A 27,851-nucleotide genomic window follows, 5' to 3' on the forward strand; every position below is an offset into this window, starting at 1 on the left:
TTTGATATCATACTGTATTCAAGAAAAACGAAAACATAGCAATCGAAGGTTACATCTGCAATAACAAAGCGCGTGCATTCTAGAAGTGTTTCTTGCCTAGTGGAGGTCATTGACACTCCCCTCCCTCCTCAGGTGTTACAAGTGTCATTGCTACCTAAATCATTGCAAATATTGTACTTATAGATTTGACAAATAACGCATTATGATTGCAAAAACGAAAAATAAGTCTATTGCGGGCATATCCGCGCGATAAATGTAGACGCTAAAACGTAAAGTTACGTATTTTCGTTTTAATTGGTACAATATCGCAACAAATATATTTTTATTCTTCAAGATCATGGATCAGTACAATCGAGAGTCCGGACTAAGCTGATCCGTATGACCGAGAGTCTACTGCATTTAGTATTTATTAATCAAGCTTTATTAGGAATCCTAGGTATTTTTATTGAAAAAAAACGGAACATATGGCATCACAAAATGTAATACCTATATTGCCTTAAAAAACTCGCTAAATTACACAAAATATTACAAATGTATGACCCCTCGGTGGAGTGCGCCCCCCCAGCATTTGACTCACGAGCCGCCACTGTACGTATATCTTATATTTCACGTCCTTCTTTATCTGTTCCACATAGTCTATTCGTGGTCTTCCTTTTCCATTCCTGCCACCCAGTTGTGCCTCGACTCCATCAGGCATTGATGTCTCATGACAGTGGCGTAACTATGGGGGGAGAGAGGGAGATTGAGGGGATAGATCCTCTTCCAAAGCCTCAGAGAAATATGAAAAATATTTAAAACTCATGGACATCCAATTACTCTCGTCGGGATTGAAGGACGAAGGATTAATAAAGGCAAGACACAGACGAAAATATATTTTATTTGAGTAATTAATTTACATGGATTGATTTCAATTGTATTTGGGTTGAACAATTGTCGTGTTCCACCGTTTCTTCAGCGCATTCCATGCCGAGCCCAGGAGGCCGCGCTTTCGGCTCGTTATCCTGTTTAATGTGGGGATTCCCCTTCCGGTCCCCTTCGGTTCCGGTCAGGCCTATACCACGCACCCCCGAGGTCAGAGTAGGGCCGTGACCCTCCTCTGGCCCCGTTCATTCTCATTCACTCCACAGCTTGCTGACTGAGGTACACATGGCCTCCTTTAATACTAGTATTAAAGAAGGTCATGCAGGAACCACTCGTGGAAGATGTCATCCATCGAGAAGTCACCTCCAGCCATCAGGCTGCGCTCGAAAGACCCATGGCCCCTCTCAACCAGCGGCTGAAAGTGGTGATAGGACCCCGAGCCCTCACCGCGGCCATCGTGGGGGACAGGTAGAAGCTCCTCCTCTCCTTCGTCTTCTATGTCCCCCAGGTAGCCTTCCTCCGAGATTTCGCTGGATGCGTCCAGCGAAATCTCGGAGGGATCATCTCCCTCCACAACTCCCTCCATCACTGCTTCAGCCAGGACCGTCACCTCCTCCTCCTGGCGTCCGCAGCAGCAAAGAACGCAGCCCATTATATCTCTTAGCTATGGCTTAAAGACAGCAAGTCCACAACTAAGCAGCTATACAGGCCAAATGAGGAACCCGAGAAGTGGTCTCCATGGACCTCCCATTGTTGCTCAGCGCCAGAGCCTTGAACATCTCATCCATGGTAACGAATGAAGGGTACTTGAAATCAATTGTTGACTCCTACGTGATTGAGATTTTAGGGTAATCATAAGATTAATAAAGTTTAAAAGAGACATGGTATAAAACAACAATTAATCCTTTGAATCAAAAATTATTTCGATTTCAAATTAAAATCCCTCGTTTTTATCGATTTTTAAAATTTATTCTCAAGTGAGAAATAAGAAGCTGGTTAAGTTTAACTTTGAATAAAGTTATATAAATTATTATTGCTAGCGGAGGAAATTAACCATAAAAAGTGGTTTGATTACTCACATATTATGTTTTTAAATATAGCGAGGTGGAAATTGCCATTACCTCGCAAAACAAAAAGTTGTAATACCTACTACGAGATTGAAGTGCAGTAGTCCATACGTCTTTTCCCAACCTGATTATTTCACATTGGAACAAGTAGAGCTCCTTCCGCATAGATATTAAACTTCCCCCAGTGACGCACCGACATCATTGTAGGCTTGGGACACTGCTCAATATAGGCCCTATACCCACTATCCTAAATTTATCCCATTCACTTTTTGATTACAGAGAAAATTGGAAAACAAAATTTGGAATCATTTGGAACTGGAGGTGCGACCTGGGGAAGTTCCGCCTTGCTATAAGATCTATTATCATTATATTTGAATGAAGAGCATTAATTAGGTAATTAAAGACAGTTCAAGGACCGGATAATAATTAAAGGTGAATTTTTGGAGAAAAATAGAAAATAATAATGGTCACTCGGAGGGCAGAATCGGTAGAAGGTAGGTTTCGACAATTTCTGCTGAACTTATTTGGAGTTTTCATATATTTTATTTTTCATTTTCGCAAAAATTGGTCATTGTCTGGTTCTTGCAATCAGGTTTTCAGATCATGGTCAAGTCCTATTCAGTCATTTCATGCATTTAATTTAGTTTTAAGGTGTTAACCCGCGGTAGCACGCGCTTTTTACGCAACACGATAGCTCGAGGGGCGGGAGAAAACGGTCGGGTGTTAGGAAGTTAAACAATTATTAATAAATAACGCAACGGTCATATATTTGATACTTATGGAAAGCTTAATATTTTATTAACAAAAAAACTTATTTTCGATGTAATAAGGAACAATAAGTGACCGAGGCAATGAGAATTTGACAATTTTCAGCTTTGAAGGTAAGTTTGCACCGCCGGAGAGAAGAAATAAATGGAAGATTAAATAAAACAGGTGAAGAAGAAATAGTAAAATTACTGAGTATGCAAGACCACACAGATTAAAGGATAAAAAATTCTAGATCCTGTGATAGCGTCTTCCCGGAATTGTACCGAGTAAGTCTTCTTATTTGGCGTTAAAATCAGACATGTATTTATTCCACTCATAAATTATTTTATGCATGATCCAGAGATGTATTTCCCGCAGGGAACACTCAGGGGACTTCCAGCAATTTATGAATACCTGATATGATGGATGCTCGGGCCACTCCTTAAAATATAACAGTAAAGAGGCCTATTTGACGGCTCGAAGTTTTACCTGCTTATACTACTCCCCAGATAAATTGGATTAAACCGCTGACAAAAAGGATACAAACATTCGTTTAAAAGAGACATTGCAATGTTTCCACTCAATTTATTTTCACTCGACGCGTTTCGTTGTAACAGCAACATTTACAAGTTTTACTTCCATCATATCGTGCCACATATCATACAAGATATAGGATACCAATAGTTTGAGAAAATAAAAGACTCTTCACCTTTGGCCCATGGCTGGCTAATGGCTTGCCTGACATTGCTGGCTATTTATCTAATGGCCCGTGGCTGGCCCATTAACTTGCAAATGTAGAAGGAAACAATTTATATCAGGTGCGGATTGATATGCAAATCGGAAACATCGTGCTAACAAAATGGGCTTCAGACGGGATTAATATTAATGTTTCCCACAGGTTGATGTTTGCAATGGTGAACGGTGAGGTTTTTTCGGTAGTCATTGGAATTCCGTTCTAAAGATGGTGCATGTGAGGAGCAACTACCGTTGAGATAGAATGGCTTGGGCGGGAGCGGAGTCGCGAGACGCGTGTTGTCACAAAGTAGCTAAAACCAGCAAAATGTTATTTGGCAGTGAAACTAGTTGAGTATTGAAGGATAAATAGCCAACAAAAAGTTTCCCTTCCCTTGTTTAACTTGGGAACGACGTTCTAATGTTCCTCGCTCACGCAAGTTTCCATTTCAGCGGCCAAACCAAAAATATTATAAATAAAGCAAATCTTTAAGTGAATTATGTGACAATTCGGACATGGAAAAAGCGTAGAAATATGTAATAAATTTTGCGTGAAATAAATAAAAATGAATAAAAATATCCACACGAATAAGAAATGCTCTTTAAAAATACCTTCCTAAAATTATATAACGATATTACTGCTTAAAGTTACGATTCACGGTCATTCACGATAACTATCCCCCTCAACCCTCCCCATAGTTACGCCACTGACCAGGACCATACTTAATGGCAAAATAAAACTGAAAAAAAAACACTTCTTATCCTGAAATTAGTGCGTAGGTTTCCGCGGCGTCGTTCACGATGACTGCTAATTTCCGGGTTCTCCAGCCGCGTCTGTCGTTTATAGTTGACTACAGTTTCGGAAGCCATCCTGCTTCCGTCTTCAGGTCGAAGGTGAGAAGTGTTCATTTTTTGCCGTCTTATATAGCACTGGCCGATCTCCTCCTGTGCGCTGATTGGTCAGAACTCTCTTCCAAACGTTGCTGATTGGGTAGCCGTTGTCCCTGTTAATATTTTGCCTTTTGTGGATTTCAATCGCTTCCCTAATTTGCCTTGGGTAGTAGCGACTCTCTTTTGCCACTATCTTCGCTTTTTCAAATTCAATGTTATGGCCGGCCTCACTCCAAACATGCTCTGCAATGGCTGACAAGTGCAGTTGTTTTTTATTGGTAGCCCTCACATGCTCCTTCATCCTTGTCGCCATTCCTCGGCATGTTTCGCCAACATATGATTTTCCGCAGGAGCATGGCACTGTGTACACGCCTTCGCATAGTGCCTGCGGGATACGATCTTTTGGTCCAGGTACAATGTTTTGTATCTTGGTCACGCAATTGAACCTTGTGACCACGTCATGCTTCCTTAGTATCCTAGCAATACACTCTGACACTCCTGCTATGAATGGAATTGTAAGCCGTGCTGCAGGTTTGGTCAATTCCTCCTCCTCTGTGGCCTGGCGTTCCTCAGATGGTCGTGAGTGCATCTTTTTGACCTTAGCGGCCCTTTTGAGGACCATTTTCCGGTCGTAGCCATTCCTGATTAGTGCTTTGGTCAGGTGCTTCTTCTCTGATTCTAATGATTCGGCGTCGGAAATGGTGAAGGCTCGGTGGAGTAGAGATGTTACCACCGAGGCCTTCTGGGCGGGATGGTGGTGTGATGCTGCGTTCAGGTATCGGTCCGTGTGCGTTTCCTTTCTATACACCGCATGTCCAAGACTGCCATCGTCTTTCCTCTTAATCATTACGTCCAAGAAGGGCAACTTGCCCTCGCATTCCTTTTCCATTGTGAAGCGGATCCTTCGGTGTTGTTTGTTGAGATATATCAAAAATTTGTCCAATTCCTCTGCACCGTGTGGCCATACGATGAACGTGTCATCAACATACCGAAGCCAAAGCTTTGGTTGCTTGTGGTAGGTATTCACGGCCTCCTCCTCAAACTTTTCCATAAAGAGGTTGGCCAACACAGGGGAAAGGGGCGAACCCATCGCTGCTCCGTCTGATTGTTCATAATAATTGTCATTCCACAGGAAGAAGTTGTTCCTCAGGCAATGCTCCACAAGCTTGGGGAAGTCCTTGGGAATTCCTGAGCTTGTCAGGTTTTTCACAATTTCCACTGATTCTTCAATGGGCACGTTCGTAAACAGCGACACTACGTCGAAGCTCACCATGATGTCTTCTCTCTCGATGGTAATGCCTTTTATCATATTCACGAAATGGGCTGAGTTCTTCACATATGAAGAGGTGTTTCCCACGCAACCCTGTAGAGTTTGGGCTAGGTATTTGGCGAGTCGATAGGTTGGAGCGTCAATTTGGCTTACAATGGGCCTCAGTGGTACACCCTCCTTGTGTAACTTCGGTAAGCCGTATAGCCTCGGTGGTTTCGGTGCGGACGTAATTAGCCATCTCTGTTCTTCAGTCGGAATAGAGGACCTCTTGATCATGGCTCTTGTCTCCCGCTCTGCTTTGGCCATGGGGTTCTTTTGTAGTTTGACGTAAATGGTGTCGGACAGAAGTTCTTCTACCTTTGAGTTGTATTTCTCCTTCTCCAAGAGAACGGTGGCATTTCCTTTGTCCGCAGGCAAGATCACGATGTTTTTGTTTTCACGAAGGGCATTGAGAGCGGCCCTTTCTTTCAACGTAATATTCGGCCCAGCCGAACTCAGCCCATTTCGTGAATATGATAAAAGGCATTACCATCGAGAGAGAAGACATCATGGTGAGCTTCGACGTAGTGTCGCTGTTTACGAACGTGCCCATTGAAGAATCAGTGGAAATTGTGAAAAACCTGACAAGCTCAGGAATTCCCAAGGACTTCCCCAAGCTTGTGGAGCATTGCCTGAGGAACAACTTCTTCCTGTGGAATGACAATTATTATGAACAATCAGACGGAGCAGCGATGGGTTCGCCCCTTTCCCCTGTGTTGGCCAACCTCTTTATGGAAAAGTTTGAGGAGGAGGCCGTGAATACCTACCACAAGCAACCAAAGCTTTGGCTTCGGTATGTTGATGACACGTTCATCGTATGGCCACACGGTGCAGAGGAATTGGACAAATTTTTGATATATCTCAACAAACAACACCGAAGGATCCGCTTCACAATGGAAAAGGAATGCGAGGGCAAGTTGCCCTTCTTGGACGTAATGATTAAGAGGAAAGACGATGGCAGTCTTGGACATGCGGTGTATAGAAAGGAAACGCACACGGACCGATACCTGAACGCAGCATCACACCACCATCCCGCCCAGAAGGCCTCGGTGGTAACATCTCTACTCCACCGAGCCTTCACCATTTCCGACGCCGAATCATTAGAATCAGAGAAGAAGTACCTGACCAAAGCACTAATCAGGAATGGCTACGACCGGAAAATGGTCCTCAAAAGGGCCGCTAAGGTCAAAAAGATGCACTCACGACCATCTGAGGAACGCCAGGCCACAGAGGAGGAGGAATTGACCAAACCTGCAGCACGGCTTACAATTCCATTCATAGCAGGAGTGTCAGAGTGTATTGCTAGGATACTAAGGAAGCATGACGTGGTCACAAGGTTCAATTGCGTGACCAAGATACAAAACATTGTACCTGGACCAAAAGATCGTATCCCGCAGGCACTATGCGAAGGCGTGTACACAGTGCCATGCTCCTGCGGAAAATCATATGTTGGCGAAACATGCCGAGGAATGGCGACAAGGATGAAGGAGCATGTGAGGGCTACCAATAAAAAACAACTGCACTTGTCAGCCATTGCAGAGCATGTTTGGAGTGAGGCCGGCCATAACATTGAATTTGAAAAAGCGAAGATAGTGGCAAAAGAGAGTCGCTACTACCCAAGGCAAATTAGGGAAGCGATTGAAATCCACAAAAGGCAAAATATTAACAGGGACAACGGCTACCCAATCAGCAACGTTTGGAAGAGAGTTCTGACCAATCAGCGCACAGGAGGAGATCGGCCAGTGCTATATAAGACGGCAAAAAATGAACACTTCTCACCTTCGACCTGAAGACGGAAGCAGGATGGCTTCCGAAACTGTAGTCAACTATAAACGACAGACGCGGCTGGAGAACCCGGAAATTAGCAGTCAACTTCTTATCCTGATGCTCAGCTTAATACTGTCCTAGGGGTCGTGTGTCATTTTTGACCTGTAATTTTAGTAACTTTCCATTGAGCAATGTTCATGAAAATATGCATACTTATGGGGAAAGGTCCTAAGTTTTGTTGAGTGCAAACAAAATTTTACAATTTTGACCTTTTGACCTCACAATTTGGGTCCAAACCAAAATTTTGAAAATGCCTTATGGGGTTTCAATGTTAAATAAATCGATATAGAAAAATGTCTGAATTTCATTGACCAAGGTGTCATTTCTTAGGGTTTCGGACCCGAAAACCCAACAATAACACTTTTATTTACGAAAATTCAACCGTTGACCCAGTAAGGTCACCGTCAAGGTCATAGGGGTGACAAAAAGAATGACGTACCAACAAAGGTGTCGATCCATGGGTTTTATAGGGTGCCCAAGTCATTGGTATTGTCCAAATACACGTATTATTCACTAATTGACCTCCGAGGGTCACAATGGGGGTCAAAGGTCACAGAGTTAAACGTCGGGCCATGGTATTGGCCTGCATTTGACTCACGAGCCGCCACTGCCGCCATGAGCGACATCTATGGTTTTCTGACAGGTCCCGTTCAATGTTTTTCGGAGGCCCATTTGGTTTGGCTGTTTGGTTGAATATGTTTTCAGGGAAGAGATTATTGGTAGGTACTTCCATTTCAACTGTGTTTTTTACGTGTCACCATCATGAGGAATGCCATTCGTCTGGCTCCTACCCTTCGGCCTATATGGCATGGGTGGACCTACCGGGAGAAATTGAGAGGTTTGAGTAGTATGGTAAGCATAGGATAGTGTGGTGCTGAAAGGCCCTGAAAGCAATGTTGTTCGGCTCTTTTACATCCTGTTGTATATGCAATCATTCACTCACGTCTGCCAGTGGTTTTGTCTAGCATTTGTGTGAGTGATTGCCTACTATTTAGGATGATGTTTCACACAGTCTTGCCACCTTAACAATCGCAGTGCTGTGCTGCAAGATGAAGTAAATTTCCGCATTCTGTTACGGTATGTATCAGCAATAAACATCCTTTTCTACATTGACTTTCTTACAAAAATTGCTTCTAATCCACTTTGCTAACAATACCAGTAGCTCAAGGGTAGTGGGGAAGCTCAAGTCTTTCAGAGTCGCTAAACTGGATTTTTCATACCTTTCCTTACATATTACAGCATAATCCCTAAAACTCTGAATAGTATGAATTTATTCTATTGCTCTATTTAGTGTCAACTGCCACATTCCTCATAAAAAAATTCAACTCAGAGATTTACTGAGACAATCCTTTCAGATATTTTTGTGAAATAACCCCAATATAGGTACATACTTTTATTCAATAAATATTTTATTATAAGTTACATTAAACATCAATCTGTATAAAAACTTCTGAATCAAATTGTCAGAATTCTTTCACGTCTCAAAAATCACAAAGTATTTATATTAGGTACACAAGAATAGTACTATCTACACATTATTTTCTGACAGTTAATTGTGCAAAATGTTAACATTATCGTCTAATATTAAGAAATGCATTTTTTCATATCTCAGGAATGATTTTGAATGACACTCTGGAAAAAGTCATGGATTTAAACTGTACCATAGATAATGCTGTTTTTTCATCTGCCTTCCACATCAGTAGACCAGATATAATAGTTATTGTTATTTGCATGTAGAATTCATTGAAAAATGCTCCTCATTCAAGAATTGAAAGAGAAACAAATGTACATAGGGGGGATTAGAGTGAATAAACATTCTTGCCTCACCCAGCAATAACACCCAGCAATAACCCTGTAATAACAAACAAAAGAAATACATCAAATATCAATAACATCTCTTTTGCTCAAAATGACTCTTACTTCATCAGTAGCAAAATTAAGAGAAAACCCTTACATTCCAAATAAATAATTCACATTCAACTTCAAATTAAAGTTCACACATGCCCAATAAAGAACGCAAATTTTCAAATGGTACTCTTGGAACAGGCTTAGTAAAAACATCTGCAACTTGATTTTTACTTGGAACATACTCAATTGATAATTGTCCTTTTTGGAGTTGTTCACGAACAAAATGATAACGTACATCAATGTGCTTAGACCTCTTGTGAAATTCAGGGTTTTTAGCAAGCTTAATAGAACTAATGTTATCACAGAACAACACCGGGGGACACTTTAATGGGGAAATTTCGTCAAAGAGTCTCTTCAACCAGACAGCATCTTTTGCGGCTTCACTAGCAGCAATGTACTCAGCCTCTGTGGTTGACAGCGACACACACTGTTGCCGCCTGCTGGCCCAGGTGATGGCACCACCACTATGCATAAACACAATGCCACTGACTGACCGCCGCGTAGTGGGGTCGCTGGCATAATCAGCATCACTGTAACCAACTAGTTCCCCACCATTCTCAGATGAACTGTAGAGAATCCCCTGTGACATTGAACCCTGCAAATACTTCAAAATCCGTTTAACTAAACCCCAATGTCTTACCTCTGGGTTATCAAGGAATTGGGATGCATAGTTCACCGAGAATGCTATATCTGGCCTAGTAGCAACAGCCAGATACAACAGGCAGCCCACAGCCTCTCGATAAGGTGCACTTGTTTTCTCAGCATCCTTCCTTTCCTCTTCTTTCAAATACTGTTCAATTGGTGTAGAAACTGGATTTGCTTCAGCCATATTGAACCGCTGCAGCACCTCTTCCACATAAGAACTTTGGTTTATGAAGATTGAACCATCTGTTTTTTGAGTTATGTGTAAGTTCAAGAAGTATCCCACTGGTTCACTAGTGATTTTAAACTCCATTTCTAAACGTTGCATAAATTCAGTAATTTTATGTTTATTTGATGCTACCACAAGTCCATCATCAACGTAAATGACCACTATCAGTTTGTCATGGCAATTTGTCCCATAAAATAAGCAAGGATCTGCTTCACTCTCACACAGTCCAAAGTCCTTAAGAACTTCCTTAAAGCACTTATTCCAACACCGGGGGGATTGCTTTAGCCCATATAAACTTTTGTGAAGCTTGCAGACTCTGCCAGTGCCATCATCATACCCCTCTGGCTGCTTCATGAATATTTCTTCGTCAAGAACCCCATTGAGAAAAGCAGTTTTAACATCAAATTGTGCCAAATGCATGTGTTCCTTGGCAGCAATACTTAATACAGCTCGTATAGTATCGAGCCGGGCAACAGGGCTAAAAGTTTCACTATAATCTACTCCTTCTCGCTGGCTAAACCCTCGCACTACAAGTCGAGCCCTGTATCTATTAATGTGACCATCACCTGCACGTTTTACTTTGTAAACCCATCGATTAGAGATGGATTTGCGATTACCTGGTAGCGTAGTGAGGGTCCAGGTCAAGTTTTCCTTTAAGGCAGCCATCTCTTCCTCCATAGCCTTCTCCCAGAGTAATCGCTGATCAGATTTCATTGCCTCCGAGTAGCTGCTTGGCTCATCAACCTCAGCTAACATTGACTCAATGAGGCGTTCAGGTGGTTTGATTTTCAAACGATCCCGTAGGTTTCTCTCACATTTATCAGTGGGTTCAGTAACGCAGTCCTCTTCAGGATCATTTGAAGGCTCCAGCTCATCATGCACGTCAGTTGGAAATAACGTCAGCAGCCCCCCACAAGTCTCAGGTTCAAATACGACGTCACAACTCCGAACTATCTTGTTTCCAGGTTTTATCCACACTCGAAATCCATCTATATTCTGAGAATACCCCACAAAAACCCCACGCTGGCTCTTTGGGTCCCATTTCTTCCGACGGACTGTTGGTATGTGAATGTAACAGTTGATACCAAAAACCCGAAGTTTGTCTAAATGAAACTCTTTCCTTGTAAAGATCTCATACGGTGTTTTTCCATCCACACTGCTTGGGCCTGTTCGGTTGAGAACATAAACAGCCGTATTAACTGCTTCTGCCCACAATGTTTTAGGCAAATTCTTTGCTAATAGCATAGTGCGAGCGAGTTCAACCACAGTCCTGTTACTACGCTCTGCACAACCATTTTGCTCTGGCGTATATGGATTGCAGACACAGAAATCCACACCCATTGACTTTAACAGTTTTTCTACCTCATGATTGACAAACTCTCGACCACCATCGCATTGAAATACACGCACAGGTCGTCTGCATTGATTCCTCACGATCTGCAACACTTCTGTAATCTTCTGTGCAGTTTCTGACTTCTCCTTCAGAAAGTAGACCATGCGAAACCTCGAGTAATCGCATGTAAAGCATAGAAAGTAACGTGCTCCACCCAGAGACTCACACTCCATCGGCCCACAGATGTCAGCGTGTATCAACTCCCCAGGTTCTTTGGCTCGCTGACTTCTTGAATGAAAGCTACTCCTGTGCTGCTTACCTTGAACGCAAGCGGCACAAAAACTTTCACCTTCAGTAGCCTCGATTCCCCGTTGTTTGAGAAAATTCAGGACATGTCTTTTATTTTGATGACCAAGACGCTCATGCCAAATTTGTAGTGTGTCTTTCGATGCTACATTCATCTCTTTGGCACCCGTTACATCTAACTTCAGCACACGGATGTGGAGTCTGAATAATTGTCCATACCGGACGCCACAAGCTTTCACTACACCGTCTTTAAGAAATTCACACTTAGTTTTCGACGACTTAAAAGACAAGCCTTTATCAAGGGCGGAAACAACAGAGAACAAATTTCTCCGGGCAGTGGGTACATATAGTACATTCTCCATGCGACACGGTAGCAATTTACCGTTAACACAGGATTCAAACTTGTTTGTCCCTTTACCTAGTGCATCCATTGTGGATTTGTCACCAATATGTATTTTCAATGGCGTTGAAAACTGTTCAAAAGAAGAGAAACATTCTTTCTGGTTAGATATATGATCGGTGGCACCGGTGTCTACAACCCACATATCACCAACAGTCTCTGCATTCAAAAGTTCACTAATGAAAGCCTGATCAGCCTCATCATTACGGTCTGGCGCACTATATTTATTTTGTACCCTCTTCTGTTTCCAACTAGGACAATCCTTTTTCATGTGCCCTTGTCCACCACAACCATAGCACTTGATTTTCCTTTTATCTTTTACTTTCTCTCGTGAAGATTCCCCTTTCTTTCTACTTGAACCTGCGGCATAAGTGGAAAAATTGCTATTTCCCTGAATTTTAGATTTTACAGTCATCAGTGCTACTGCCACTTCCTTTCCTTCAGCTCGTTTCAAACGACGTATTTCATCAGAAGTCAGCACTGCCACCAAATTTGCGAAGGTCTGATGATCTTCAGGTTTCGCCCACCATGCCTGTTTCAGACTCTCGTACTCGTCGGGCAATGTGTCCAGTAACTTAACCATCAACGATGACTCATCCGGCTTCACGTTTAACTGCTGCATTCGTAAGACTAACCCTTCAAACTTCGCGATATGAGTGACCATATCGTCGGCGAGGCTCATATCGAAGCCAAAAAATTCCGCTTGAACAGTGTGAGCAGCTTGTTTAGTCTGTTGTTCGAATACAGCATGCAATTTGCACCACATGTCTCTCGCCGAGTCACACGCGACGAGAAGAGCAGCCACTTTAGATTCAATAGACCTTACCAAGACTTGGCATGCCGCTCGATCCGCCTTGTCCCAAACTCTATACGCTGCATCATAGGAAGTGCGCTCATTAGAGGATGAATTGCTTCCCACAACCTCTGGTTTTGAGACCTCTCCAGTGCAGACCTCGTATGCATTTTCAATACCTCGTAGTACATTTTTCACCGAGAATTTCCAAATTGTCCAGTTCTCACTACCGCGTAACTTCTCGATTCCATGGAGCTCCATGCTTTACACTTAACAGCAAACAGTTCGTTCACAAGTGCAACCAAGCAAATGTCCAAACGAGAACGTGGCGCGAAAACGTTATTTAACTCGCGAAAAAACACGATTGAAAGCAACGAAGACTATTTAAGCAACCAAGGAACGCAAGGAGCCACGCTCTGCTACCATGTTGAGGTTCCGTAATGAAAGATCGACTTATCTCAACATGAATTTATTTGTTGCTTCTTCGCAGCGCAGAACAAGACTAGACTCATACAGGGAATAATCACGATAAAAACCCAGTCAGCCAAAAAAAACAAAAGAGCAATGAAAAACGTAAAACAAGTCAAATCAGCAATTGAAAACTTTTACATTTTCTACAACAGTGGTTTTTTCTTTTGACAATTTCTATGTTATTTGCTAACCAGCAGAAATAAAATCATTATAATAATTATAATAACATCCTTAGATAATTAAATACTTTCACTTAACAAATATAAAGTATGAAATATATTTAGAAACTCTGTTAGCATGGGAAAACTGAAAGTGGATTGGCTATGATAGTATGTATCATGTTTTGAGTAAGGAGTAGACATTGCAGATATTCCGGTTAGATCCTCTCAGTGCTCAAAATGCGATACATATACGCTCACTGGGTGGCATTTTTTGAGGATAGACTTGGAGGGGAGGAATAACACCCAAACTGCCCCTTAGCTCTCTGAGAGTGTCCCAAATGCAGAGAACTCCCCCATACACACATTTATTTGAATATTACAAAATTAGGATGCTAGATAAAGCATAACTTTTCCGTTTCTTCCTTTATTGATTTAGTCTGATTTGGTTTTAGTGGCCTCGCGAGGGGGTCATTTTCCATTAAAGCTCTCTATTACATCATCAATCTATATTTTTACAAGATGCCATGAAGGCTAGTAACAGACAATTCAGACACATACCCAAATTCGAAATTCATTTAAATCATTCAGTTAATGAAATAGAAGGTAAGCTATAACATTAAAAAATCATCCTTGTTCAACCAATCTCTATCTACTTGCAAATATAAATAAAGCAGAAGTTGTAACCTACTTTTCATGACTTCATTCATTTATTCATAAACGGGCAGTTACCCTTTGACAAGAATTATACATTACAAATATAAAATCAGTTGTAATAAGTTCAATAACATAAAAATATCATACCTATATTCAGTTTATGCAGGTAGCCAAACCAAGGTACCAAGGTACTTAAACTACACTGTACATACACTGTACCAAGGTACATACACTAACAGTATAAAATGTGAATTTTAATGAGGATGAATTGATAAGTTTTTTTCCTAGTTGGAGTTAGCCAAGCGCATCATTCTGAATATTGGGTGGTTATACATATACAGTAGACTCCCGATTATCCGGGCTAATGATGGGGAGGGACGGCACGAATAATCGGAAAACACGGATAACCCAAACATCAACTCCAATGTCTTGTAATGATCATAATTTACGTAAAACAAACAATATATTATTATTTATGCCGTTATTCTGCTTTATTAGCGTGCTTCCCGGACTCATTGAGAGCTTTCTTCGCCAGTTCGCGATCTTTTTAGCGGCAATAACATGAATGTACTCATATCATTAATGCTTCCCCAGACGGCACAGAACCCTCCGTATCTAATTCGTATGTACATAGTACCCATTGACTAAGGGGATACTATGCCGCTTCGTCACTTTTCGTCAATGGATAATTTCCGTTCGCGGCCTGTCGACGAAGCGCGTACGCAGCATGTGAATGTCCGCTACTAAGCACGTACGATTGGATACGAAGCGCGCAGGAACACGGCACTCAGGCTAATCTCAATCGATTAGGTCGACATTAGATATATCGTAACTCGCACGATCGAAAAATGTATCGAACGCAACACAATCGATAGCTACCGACCGTAGCGAGAACCTTGATACGAATCATTATGAATTGTAAGTTCTCAATAGGTAAATAACACCATATCATGAATTCTAATTACCATGAAAGACTCACGACCGACAAAGTTTTGTCGGTTGTGAGTTTTTAATGGTAATTAGAATTCATGATATAGTATTATTTACCCATTGAGAACTTACAAAACTTACTCGGCCACTTAAATAACTCTGCGAAAAATGAGATTCTCATGGCTAATTCACGCACCCCCAGCATCCAGCATTGTTAAGTGGCTCGTACTTACTTTGAAACCTTGAGATGTTAATGAGAGTAAATTCTTATTAATTTTGACACTAAATAAGACATCACATAGCCCACGAGCATTAAAAAGCTTACCCTTAAGCCTGACGAAATAAAATTTTTAAATAAAAATTGCCGATGAAACAGGATTGCTGACACATCTGCTATTAGTATGATCGAATTCATCAAAATCCAAGCAAAAATTAACGTATAGTTCAGTCTCAGCTACTAAAACTTACCCATATCAGGCGCTAAAGTATTTGAAAAATTATTTGGGATGAGTAAAAGTCCCTAGGTCACTGCAGTAAATGTATCACCCTATTAAAAATATGAAAGTCCTGCCAAATCACCAGCATAAACACTTGTAAAATAAAACATGTTATCTCTTAGATCACACCTCCGATTTTATACTTACTTTGCATGAAGTCACCACCGCAAGAAATTTTAAAGAGGCAGGAAAGAAAAAACCCACAGAAATACAATACATATATTATGTATTTTCTATTGTCAACCACAATAATATTTCCAATTTTCTCTTCTATCCCACATCTAATTTAGCGAAACAATTACTCTTATTCTCTTTCGAATAGAAAATTATTTAAAAGAGGACTGGTCGATACATACAAACTATCGTCAATACTTTCTCCGATGAACGTCCACTATCACTGCACCAACTTGCACAAATCAAATCCACATCCACAAATATGTCACTTCTGCCACAATGTCTGTCTTCTTGGCGACAGGTAACAGTGAAGCAATGGTACCTTCCTCCAATCTGGGCACCTCCAATTCAGCAAGAATTTTCTCCTCGTCTTCTCGTCCAAGGCCACAGATTATTTTCTGATATCACAAGGTGCGATGTGAAGCTCAGACACCTAAAATTAATAAATAATAAAATACCATGTAACTTATTAGGTCAAATCATTTCCAATTTTTGGTATTTCTCCATGAGAAATCAAATTACTAGGCTCGTAAATATAGTAAATATTTGTATGCCTGATATTTTTATTGTTTTAAACTATAGCATAAGATAATTTGAAATGATGAAAGCCGACGTGTAATACACCATAGGGCAAGCTAAGAAGCAATATTCGAACCTATAAACTTGGCAGCTTATTCCTATAGTTTCTCCTTAAACCACACGTTTACCGAATGAATTAATACAAAAAAGACAACTAAAATGCAAGAATTTTCAAAAGAATTGCTGCTACAATATTTTGAATCACCATTTTTAGTACTGAATAGTACTATAGTACTTCAGTACTGAATAGTTCGGGATGTTGATGCATCAACATCCCCAAGCCACTTCTAACTTAAAATTACATCCAAATAATTACAGCGAGAAAGAGTACATACCTCACAGCTTTTCGTAGGGGTGAAATGTTTTCTTCTTATCGCCCAAATGCACTTCTTCTTCAACTCAGGATCTTTTGGAAAGCTAAAACCTTGAACCATGTCCCGGAGTTTCCATTACGTCATCCCGACAATAAACACACGAAAGGCATTTTTAACAAAAATATCTCACAAACACGTTTCTGAAGCCCAGTGAATGAAATTAAAGAATAAGGGAAACTTCACTATTACCAGACACTCTATTTTTCACAAACTTAACCACAAAAATCCCTGAAATGTGGTAAGACGTTACGTAAACGACGCGATCTCCAACGCCTTGTGCTAGCTTGTGAAGACATGTGATCTTTCTAGGAGGATATGGCACGATGGCACCAGATGGCACCACCCGCGTAAGAAAATAGTCCCAGACCGAATACAGTTTTATCGATGAGATACAATTTTATCGATGCATATGAATTTGCCAGTCCTCTTGCATCTTTATTCGTCATTAAAGGAAATAAAGAAACAAAACCTTCTAAGTAACTTCCTAAGCGCGATTTTTGTATCTTGATTGTCCACCCTCGTATTTAGGTACGAAAACTTCCTGTGCCGTCTGGGTCATGTAAGGCCCGGTTTCGAAAACCACACTTTCGTGGCTGTGTGATCGCGGATACAGAAAAGTGATTGGCGCGAATGCTTCAAAACGACTGCTCGACGTCGGAAACTACATTGTCAGGCACCACGCCACGCAGTCGCGTCTCGCACAAGTTGCCCGGGTTGCATCTGCTGCGGGACGTGTATCCGTGATCACGGAGTGCGTTCGCGCACTGATAGGCTTGGAAAACACGAAATCGGTGCTCCCTTGAATGCGGCTAGCGCGCGATCGCTTCCGTTTTACGAACGGGATTCTGACGGAAATGATAAGCCTGGTGTATCCTAGCATTAATGCAGTAATTCCGATGATTTTGGGTCCGATTTAAGTTTTTTTACAAGATTGCGGAAAAAATTGAGCGAGAGTTAAAATCATGCACGGATAATCCGCAACCCGGATAAACCGCAGCCGGATAATCGGGAGTCTGCTGTAGTTAGTTCTGGCAAAAGGAACATTGAACAGCAGGGGATGACGTTGATTAAAAGTTTGAGTATTAAAGGAAACTATATTAAACAAATCTTCTGAAAAAATGTTACGATTTACCAATTTCTTTAAAAATTTGAGGTGATATAATTGTCGTCTTTGACTTAAGCATGGAAGGTTGAAAGCAGTTCTAATTTCCTCATATGGTGTATCCAGGTATGAATAAACCAACTTGTACCCTATCATTCTGATTACTTTTTTTTGTACTTTTTCAAGTCTATTGATATGACTATCATAGAATGGGGACCAGATAACAACACAGTATTCTAATATTGAACGAACTAGAGATTTAAATAAGATAGCCATAATATTAGGGTCCGTAAAATCTTTGGTAACTCTATGTATAAAGCCTAAGAGTTGGGATGCTTTGTCACAAATAATGTCAATATGGTCTTGAAAAGTGAGATCATAAGTCATGGTAACACCTAAAATAGACATCTGTATAGTGTTGTAGCTCAAATTTTCTACTCTTTGTAGCTGGTATGTTCCACTCTTTAACCATTTCCACCCGTAGTCTTGGTGATTTATTTAATAAATTTTACAACAGAAATCCCTAAAAATATAAGTAGTAGTTTTTACATTCCCCTTCCTCCAATCACCTGATGCTATGGGTTGTGTACCCCTGCTTAACTGTGATTTCTGATCCTTACTTAAAGGCATTATACAAAGACATGTTTATACGGTGATACACCTATAGAGTGCAAAGTGCCTCTTTCAATGAGACCCATTTCATCTTGTGATTTATTGCTGGTTATAGATTGCTTAAAATAATGAAACATTACTTTTAATATTAATACTGGAAGATATGAATGTTTTAACCCCCCCTTTATAATTACCATGGACATTTTTTGAAAAAAGGGGGGGACTATATTCAGATAAATGCGTACGGTACTTTTAATTTTATCTAATGCTGGCATAAATTACTGATTAGAACTTATTCCTAATCAAACTTCTGAGGGCATCCACATCATCGTATATTGCCTAGTCAAACTTTTTCGAAGAGTCTGTATCATCATAAATGTCTTGAGGGATGGTGATATTTGCATTGAAGGCTGAGTCTATGTCATAGTAGATGGCATCATCTTCCGCTCTCCTTTGGGCTGTTCGATTCTCATTCTGTGCACCTTGGAGACTTCCTGACTCTCCTTGGAGCGATGCACAAATAAGATCCACATCTTCATATGTGCTTGTGTTGTCCTCATCTGGGATTGTTGTGTCTGAGCTTCTAATGTTGCTTGATGAACCACTTCCTTTGTTTATGGCTGTTACCCACTGCTCCATATCATTCGGTGAGCTTGCTATGAACTGTTGTGGAATAAATAGTAATGGCTTCATTACATTACGTACTACCCATTTTTCTATGATTAATATTTTCATCCATACATATACATATTATTCCTTTACACTTCCCCATTGTGTTAAAGCATGCTTCAAAACTTTCAAACACAAAAAAAGAAAAAACAAAATACATAATGGCTTTGCTTCCTCACAAATATTTTGGCAATTCATTTGCCTCTGAAATTTAGAAAAGCCTTTCACATAATTCACTAACTCTTCGTTAACCTTGTGGTATTCCATTATAAGTTTTTCCTGGATATACACAGTTACTTATACCACTTTTTTTTATTTATATGAGAGCGCAACCCGGGTTACAATGAATAATCATCATCATCAGGCGCTAATTATGATTTGTTTATCTTAATGTTACCTAGTTACTTGATGAATTTTAAGACAGACGCCAGAATAGGGGAAAAGGATGGGTAGAGATATTCATTTATAAGAGTACTGTCTTGACTTTCAATAATTTTTAAAATTTCTAACTGTTCCCTAGAATCCAGTTCACGGTGGTCATTGCAATAATTTAAAATATTCATTTTAAAAACGCTTCTATGGCAGTTACATATTAAGTATTTAGCAAAATTACTTTTTTCATCTTTGTTATGTTTGTAACCACTTAAATGTTCTTTCTTGCAGATTTCAAAACTTCTTCCTGTCTGTCCCACGTATGCACCATTGCAATCGCTGCATTTCAATGAATATAATCCACATCTATCCAATCGGTCTATATGGTCCTTGCATTTAACGATCAGTCTCCTTAGAGTGGCATAAGGTTTGAAAGCCATGCGGAATTTGTCCTTGGGTAAATGATGAGTCATTTTCAGAGAAAGTGCATCGAGGTACGACACTGTGCACCACTGCTTCTTTTTATCCTCGTCCGCCGAAAACATTTGGTCGATAGCCAATCTTCTCTGTTTTTAAAAAATCAGTTTATCTACTAAATTTTAAGAATAACCATTGGCAGAAGCAATTTGTGTTAGTGGTGGTGATTTCTTTGTTAAAGTCTTCTTCTGAAAGTGGTATGCTTAGCAGGCGATGAATCATGAAATGAAAAGCCATAAGTTTGTGTGAGTAATGGTGTCTTGAACTTGCTGGGATGACATGATGGGAATCACAGGGTTTCCGAAAAATGGAGAAGGAATGCTGGCATGTATCGAGTTTGATTGCAAGATCCAGATAATTTAAGCAATGGTTGGAGTCTCTTTCACAGGTAAATGAAATTGTAGGATGGATATCATTTAAAAAACTCAAGAACATATCCAGTTTTGTTTTCCTTACCATTCTTCCCTTCAATAAATGTGATGAACTATGTATTTTGGGCATAAACAAATATTAATTTTAGTTGAGAGTTAGTTTTTTACACAACTGCCGAACGAAAGAAGAGTATGTGTATTGCTTTTAGCTCCTCAGTTTGTATGTTTGTATGCATTATTTCTCAACCATAGTGGTCAATGGTTCCACATATTTTGATAAACAAACTATTGTTGGCATTTTTTAATTACCTAACGATAATAACATGGGGTATGTTTATCAAAATTTAATTTCTTGTTCAGACCAGGAGTGGCATAAATCTCCTCAACCACTGCACCATTTTAAGTGAACAAACAATGAATCGCTCTACTTATGTTTCTGTAAGATTTTTAGGCTGCATGTTAATAAAGTATCACTTCCGGTTTATACCAGAAGTAGTAAGTATTCATTAACCACAGCACCATTGTAAGTGAGAAAAGTATTGTTTTACTCCTCACATTTTATAGACTTCATCGGCTAAGTGTAGCGAGTGTATCACTTCCAATTTAGACCAGAAAAATTTTAACGATGAAGTTCACCATTTTTCAACAAAGCTGTCACTATCATAATAATAATAATAATTTATTCACTGAAGGCAATACAATTTCATAGTTTCGTCAAGTGGAATACATTACATAAAGCATAAAACACAAACAAATTATGGCAATAGAACACAGTACATATGTACACCAATGGCAATTAAAGATATATCAGGACAATATTTAAATCAGTGGTAAAGGCATAATACATATAAATAATATAGTTACCCTTACTCATTTAAGTTTTTCCTTGCATAGAGCATAAAATTCATCAATAGAATACAAAGGTTTTTGTATTAAAAATTTTTTTAGCTCAATTTTGAATTTATACAAATTGCTGATTTTTTAAATATTTTGAGGGAGTGAATTGTGGAGTTTGGCTCCTTTGTGGTATGGACCCTCAGTATTTAGTGTGGTAGATCTAGTTTTGATGTGGATATCTAGGTTTGACCTGGTATGATGCTAGTGAATGTTGCAGTTTAACTCATACAAATTCATATGTTATTTTTAACAAACAGAATGAGTTCAAAAATATACAAGGAGGGTAGGGGCATTATGCTGGCCCTACTAAAATAAGGTCTACAGGACTCTCTATAAGATAGGTTGAAGAGAGTCCTTATGGCCTGCTTTTGCAATTTCACAATTTTTGCACTGTGGCACGATGTAACTGCTTTGCAATATATGTTGTGGTTTTGACTTGAAGAGCTAACTAATAATCTTAAAATTAAAATAGAGCATTTTATTTTATTTCTGTTAATAATGCCATGTCATTTGACATTTGAAGCAACTTTCCACGCAGCAGTATACACTTAGTACAATCTAATGGTCTAATTTGTTTCTACCCACATAGCATGTTAGCTTATGTCAAGCTTGATTTTTCCTTGCCATGTCAAGGTTGAATTTTTCAAGCCTGAGTCCAGCCTATGTCAAGCTGCCAAACTTGATTTTCCCTTGTCATGTCAAGGTTGAATGTTTCAAGCCTGAGTCCAGCGTATGTCAAGCTGCCAAACTTGATTTTCCCTTGTCGTGTCAAGGTTGAAATATTTTCTGGTCAGAAAGCTAAGTCACTCACAAAACTCACTTACAACTCACCACTCATATATAACACTAACTCACTCACCTGTGGCTAGCAAGAGCACACAGTGTTATACCACCTTTTATTACCAGCTTGCAATGCTATGTGGGAAGGTGTCATACCCTTGATTCAGGCTTGTTTTTTCAAGCTTGCAACAACCTTGACTGGTGGAGACTAGTTAGCTTGATTCAAGCTTGAATCAAGCTAACAGGCTTGTTTTTTCCAGGTTGCTGCAAGCTTGCAGCCTTGATCAGTCAAGCTTGAATCAAGCTTGATTCCAGCTTGCATTGCTATCTGGGTACTATGACAAAAATAGAACACAACTTTTGATGCAAAAAAAGAGACTGAATAATATTGAATTAAGAAAAATGCAACTGCAGTAGCAAAAATTTGAGCTAAAATCTCTTGATGATATTGGACAAAAACATGGAAAAAATCCTTTCAACTTTCAGTTTGCTATACTCAGAAAAAAATATGAAATCATATATATACACTATGAAAATTCTCCAAATGTAATAAATAAATCATTGTTGTCCATTGTACATGTATGCGAGAGTAAAAAATAAAATGCCTCCGAAGGCTTTTTCCAGTTTTGACTGGATGATGTGGACCTGCAGACCATATGCTTATGAATTGCATTAAGGGAAATACATCACTTTTGCTTCACATGTTATATATTACACAGAATTTTAATACTGATGAATGATTGGCAGTCATGCTTTTTTATCCTTTTCAATTTTCCCATTTCTAACTCCTGAGTACATAATAAATTATTTCGTGATATCTGAAATTCTGTGTAGGAAACAGACATGGCAGCATTTATCATTTTCATCCAAGAAAATGATAATTGTTTACCTGCAGTTTTTTATTTGCTGGACAAATGACTTCAAAGCACAATGGCTTTTTCTTGAAATCCCTCACAGCATTGGGTGCGGATTTGGCTGTGTATCCATCTATGCAGATCCAATTCTGAGGTTTAGCTTCTCTTTCATTGCTGTAGAAATACAGCTTATTGGCATTGAGGGCAGCCCAAAAATTTCTCAGCTGATCCATGAACATGAAGCGATCTTTTTGCAGCAGAGGTCCATACTTTTGTGCCATGGCCCTGAAATATAATGTTGCGGAACTTTTTTTCATATTATGTATGAGTCATACCAAGGGTTTAATAACCGTGAGCTGGCTGAAAATGTGTGTGTGTACCTGAAATGGAACCAAGGGCACAAACTCAACTGCTTCGCCATGAACACAAACTACTGAATCAAAAAAAATGCTTTCTGATATGAGAGCATATTGTTGTAAAAATTCAATATTGTCATATACCATCACAGTAGCAATCCAAGTAAGTACAACTTGGTACTTGCCTTTCATGTCTGATGATGCCAGAATACTTTTATTATGAGATAAACATAAAATGAAAATAATAATAGATCTTATATGGTATATAAAATAATGAATAGGATATGGTACCCTCTTGTTCCATTGTACAGGATACACCAATTATAAATGAAATGACTTGCTAAAAAATGATTTACGATGGAATAAAATCAATGAGTCATGAGGAATGCCATAAGTTTTCTTTTGAACATGGACATTTTTTTCAAATACTCGTGAGTTACACTCACACATTATCTCTAAGGAGTTTTCAGTATAATCATAAATCCATGTGCTGCAGAACAACTAGAATTTTTTGCCCTTGAACATGTACGTACAAGGAAGGGGAAAAATACAAATTTTTAAAGAAGGGCAATATGGATCCCTGCGGAATGCATTTGAATCACATTGCACTTAAGTCTTACAGGTTTTTTTGTATCTTAAATATATTATCAAATTCAATCAATTAAATTGCCGGCCTCGGTGGTGGCAGGGTAAAGTCCTCATCTTCCAAACCTAAGGTCGTGGGTTCGAGTCCTGCCTGGGTAGGTTGATCCTATCCAGGACATGGGTGTTTGTGTACATTTAAATGTAATGAAAACCCTGATGTAAAGGCCAAAGAACACTTGGTGGTGCGGCAATGAATAAATAAATAAAAATATCATGAGCAATGGGCAATGGGGGCCCAGAAAGAATATTAAAATAGTGCAAGAGTAAAACTCACCATAGTAAACTGAGATCAACACTTACCTACTTATGGATGGCTGAACGGATCAGATTAAAAAGAACGCTGAGCTGATATTAACAAGTTGTTTAAACGATTGTTTCACAGAGTTATGTTATGCCTCTCACTTGTTAACCCTTTCACGCTGGACTTCAGGTGGAGCCGATGGCTATTTTCAAACGCATAACACCTGACGTCGGGTATAGCTGTCGCAGATTTTTCAAAGCAGACGACTGGACGTCGGCTCTGGGTGACGCGAGGGAAGGGAAGTGGCAGCTGAGGTAGCAATTGTCAGATGCATTCAGGCTTGCCCTGAGACCCGGCTTAGCGAATCCTTAAGGCCACTCTTCGGCACATCACGTCCAACCCTCTCACTCATTTATGACCATCCATCCTCACTGCAGGAATCTGTAGCGAAGTGGTTATTTTTTTTTTAGTTTTTACAATGATATACGTATTTTATTGCATACTACAATTTTTTTATACTCTGAAATGAATTCTTTGTTTTGTTCTGTGCATAAGCAATTTTTTAACGAAATTTTTGCGTTTAAAATAACGGACTTCCACGCTTACAGCCTTATTACCTTGTATTTACTAACTTTGTTGTTATTAACACTAGAAACCCATTTAAAATTCCACAATGCTTAAAATGCTTATGTTTTTTCAAAAAGTCATTTACTAAAGCAGAATGATCTCTGATATTTCAACGAGAATTGTGCTGCTCTTGGGTAGGCATTTAATGGAATCTGTTCTACCATTGCATGGATTCTTACGTCACTACATGGAGATGTTCTTGAAAAAATAGCAAGCCAAGAAGAACTATTCTTTCCTGAGCATCAAAAACCATACCATTTTTCACGATAATTATGAGCCAGATAAAAAATAGCTCCTTCATCTAAGGATGAGTTGCTGACGATACTGAGGAAACATGGATATAAATGCCTTTCATTTTTAGTTTACATATTTTGTTACAACTGACCAAGTAGTATCTGACATACAGCACTTTAGAACTCAAATATCTACGTATATCGACTTCTTGAAGGGACAGTAACTGTACCTACTGTAGAAGACAACAAAGTACATTCTAAAATAAAAGAGGGCATTGCAAGTGAGAAGGGGTACTTGTGTTTTTAAGAAAAAAACTGTTTTCTTAATCGATTCTTGTTGTGAAGATTAATTGTCTGACATCAATCTTGAATTATTTTGTTCCCGTTGAGAGCTAGTGAAATGAAATGTGATAAATATTTTGCATGAGAAACACCTTTTCTTCCCTACCACTACATTATTTTTGTGAGTTGAAATATGTTTGGATTCATTAGCATATATTTATAGGGCAGCCACCTCATGCACCATACAGGGGCGCCGACTTATAAAAAATAATGGGGGACCCATATTGGAGGTCTTTCCCCGGGAAGAGGTTAAATACAAAGTGTGTCGCAGCACCGAAAAGCTATCGTGATTCACACCACCTGATTCAGTTAACCTGCTTAACCTTATAATTATTTGCTTTAACACATTGTTGAATTTATTTTAAAAGGTAACTATCGTCAAACATGGGAAAAAAAATCACCAATATATTTTTGTGATTTCACAAAGCATAATATAACTTAATTATATTCTTGAATTATTGAGGGGGCTCCGCCCCCCTAAACGAATCTTTGAGGGGGCTCGGGCCACCTCATGCCTCATGGAGTCGGCGCCACTGGCACCATATACTTGCCAAAATCATTTAACCTTGAATCTTTAAAGGTTAATGGGAGGCAGTTGACATCTATTTAGCCCAGGGTGCCAAGTAGCCTTGGTATACCACTGTTTGGAGTATATTTTTACTTACTTCAGTTCAGATGCTGAGGGTGGATTAATATCAGCAAGATTTAGGTTATCTTCACCCAAATCTTTGTTTCCGGGTAAAAACAGGCCATCTCCATTCTCATATTCCACTGGTTCGATCATGCTGGAAGTCTCATGTTCTTTCATGCGCTATGATTTGAACGCCCGCCACACATGAAATTACTTTATCCTTACGGTGGAAAGAAAATAAAATGGACTATGGGGAGAAAGAACCAATCGTTTGACCTATGCATCCCCAGCTCTGTACGCTAACTACTACACCATGGCAACTGAGGAGAGTTGGAGGCGTAGTGTTACCAGTTAAAAATCCAATTATGTAGCAAAACTTGGCTGATAAGTGCATAAATAACTGAAATTAGGTATTCAAGGTCCACACAATATTTATATGAATTTTAATTTATGGCGTGATAACTCAATGAATACGATATGTACTATATTAGAGATTCCTTCCAGCATTTTTATATTATTCTACATCGCTATTCTTATGAAATTATGTGTTCTTCTTACAACCGTCGTTTCGCCATAAGTTCATAAATGTGAATGATTTTCAAATTATGACCGTATGATGTTACTTCTACTCATGTTATAGAAGTGCCAAGAATGGAAAAATTATTCTTATACATAAATCCATTAATGAATACCATAAAACGATGGAATAAAAACAACATCTTCTGAAGTGCTGAAAGTTTGGCATCCATATTGTCATTACTCTGGATGTTTGTCGGCCTGGCCGTAAAAAAATCCATAACAAGCTTACTTGATAAGCGCCTTCCTTATTTCTTCCTTTCACCTTATCTCAATGACTTATAATGAGCTGGCTGGGAAGGAGCTTCCTCCTCCGATTCCAAGTTTGAAATGCCAAAAGTAGCTTACCATTTCCTTTTTAGCTTTCTCAAAGGAATCTGCAACATTGTAAATGAATGTTGATTCAAAGTCTTGCAGTATAGGTCATGAAGAATTTTTAATTCAAGTTTTTGCCAATGTATTTTAGCACCTTCACCAGGGCTATGAGTGAATATGACTACATTATTGATACATGATAAAAACCACAAATGGTATTTATACTTTAATACAAAATTCAATTATCGGCCATGGTTTAAACATATTGCCATTTTCAAGTTGATACAACTATGGCACTCTATCAGTATGTATTTATACCCAGAGCCAAGGCAGGACGTGGGGGTATGTGGAATATTTTGTGTTTATGAACAACTCCTAACTTTAGGCAATGGTTATTGAAATACATATGCTGAGAGTGGCTATGCAATATTTGGTGGAGAGTTTAAAATATAACTTAGCCTCAACTGCCTTGCTAGCATTATGGTAATAATCCTTATAGACCACTCCTTTGCTCTCTAAAAAGACGATGAACTTTGATTTTACTTTTGATTTGCTCATTATGTATTGCCTTTTTGGGTGTGAATTTCTTCCTTAAAGGCCTTTATCCACTTCAAAACTTCTCTCTGAGCGTATGGGTCATTCTAGTTCCCCCAACTCACTGCTGGCGATACACTCTGACAGTTTGTGTGTTTGTCATTATTATTATTATTATTAATCGATTTATCACTTTACCCATGCACATTTCTTGGTTTAAAAAGTTGGATTGGACGATTAACTTGGCTAGAATTCTTTTGCTGTGATTGTTTTTTGCTATAAATAATATATTCAACCGATTAAAACACGTAAAACTTACAATTTGCATTTTA

At 39.3% G+C, this 27,851-nt stretch overlaps 1 protein-coding gene across 1 annotated transcript; it reads right to left on the minus strand.

Moving 5' to 3' along the window:
• Positions 1–18,938: 18,938 nt before the first annotated feature.
• Positions 18,939–26,263, minus strand: LOC124153287 (src kinase-associated phosphoprotein 2-A-like). The gene is made up of 3 exons (XM_046526385.1): positions 26,129–26,263; positions 23,055–23,304; positions 18,939–19,262 (listed from the first exon to the last, which is right to left on the minus strand). Exons 1-3 carry the CDS (start codon positions 26,245–26,247, stop codon positions 18,939–18,941), a joined length of 693 nt encoding a protein of 230 aa, XP_046382341.1. The 5' UTR covers positions 26,248–26,263.
• Between the last annotated feature and the right edge of the window lie 1,588 nt (positions 26,264–27,851).

This window comes from Ischnura elegans, chromosome 2 (genome assembly GCF_921293095.1).
Source record: "Ischnura elegans chromosome 2, ioIscEleg1.1, whole genome shotgun sequence".
Taxonomy (NCBI): Eukaryota; Metazoa; Arthropoda; class Insecta; order Odonata; family Coenagrionidae; genus Ischnura; species Ischnura elegans.

Bases quoted from the DNA above. Each gene is read 5' to 3' on its own strand.
- LOC124153287 (XM_046526385.1), bottom strand. From the start codon at position 26,247: ATGATCGAACCAGTGGAATATGAGAATGGAGATGGCCTGTTTTTACCC. The intron at 23,305-26,128 runs GTAAGTAAAAAT...ATTATATTTCAG, and splicing joins CCCTCAGCATCTGAACTGAA to GGCCATGGCACAAAAGTATG. The intron at 19,263-23,054 runs GTAAACAATTAT...ATTCCACAACAG, and splicing joins CAGCAAATAAAAAACTGCAG to TTCATAGCAAGCTCACCGAA.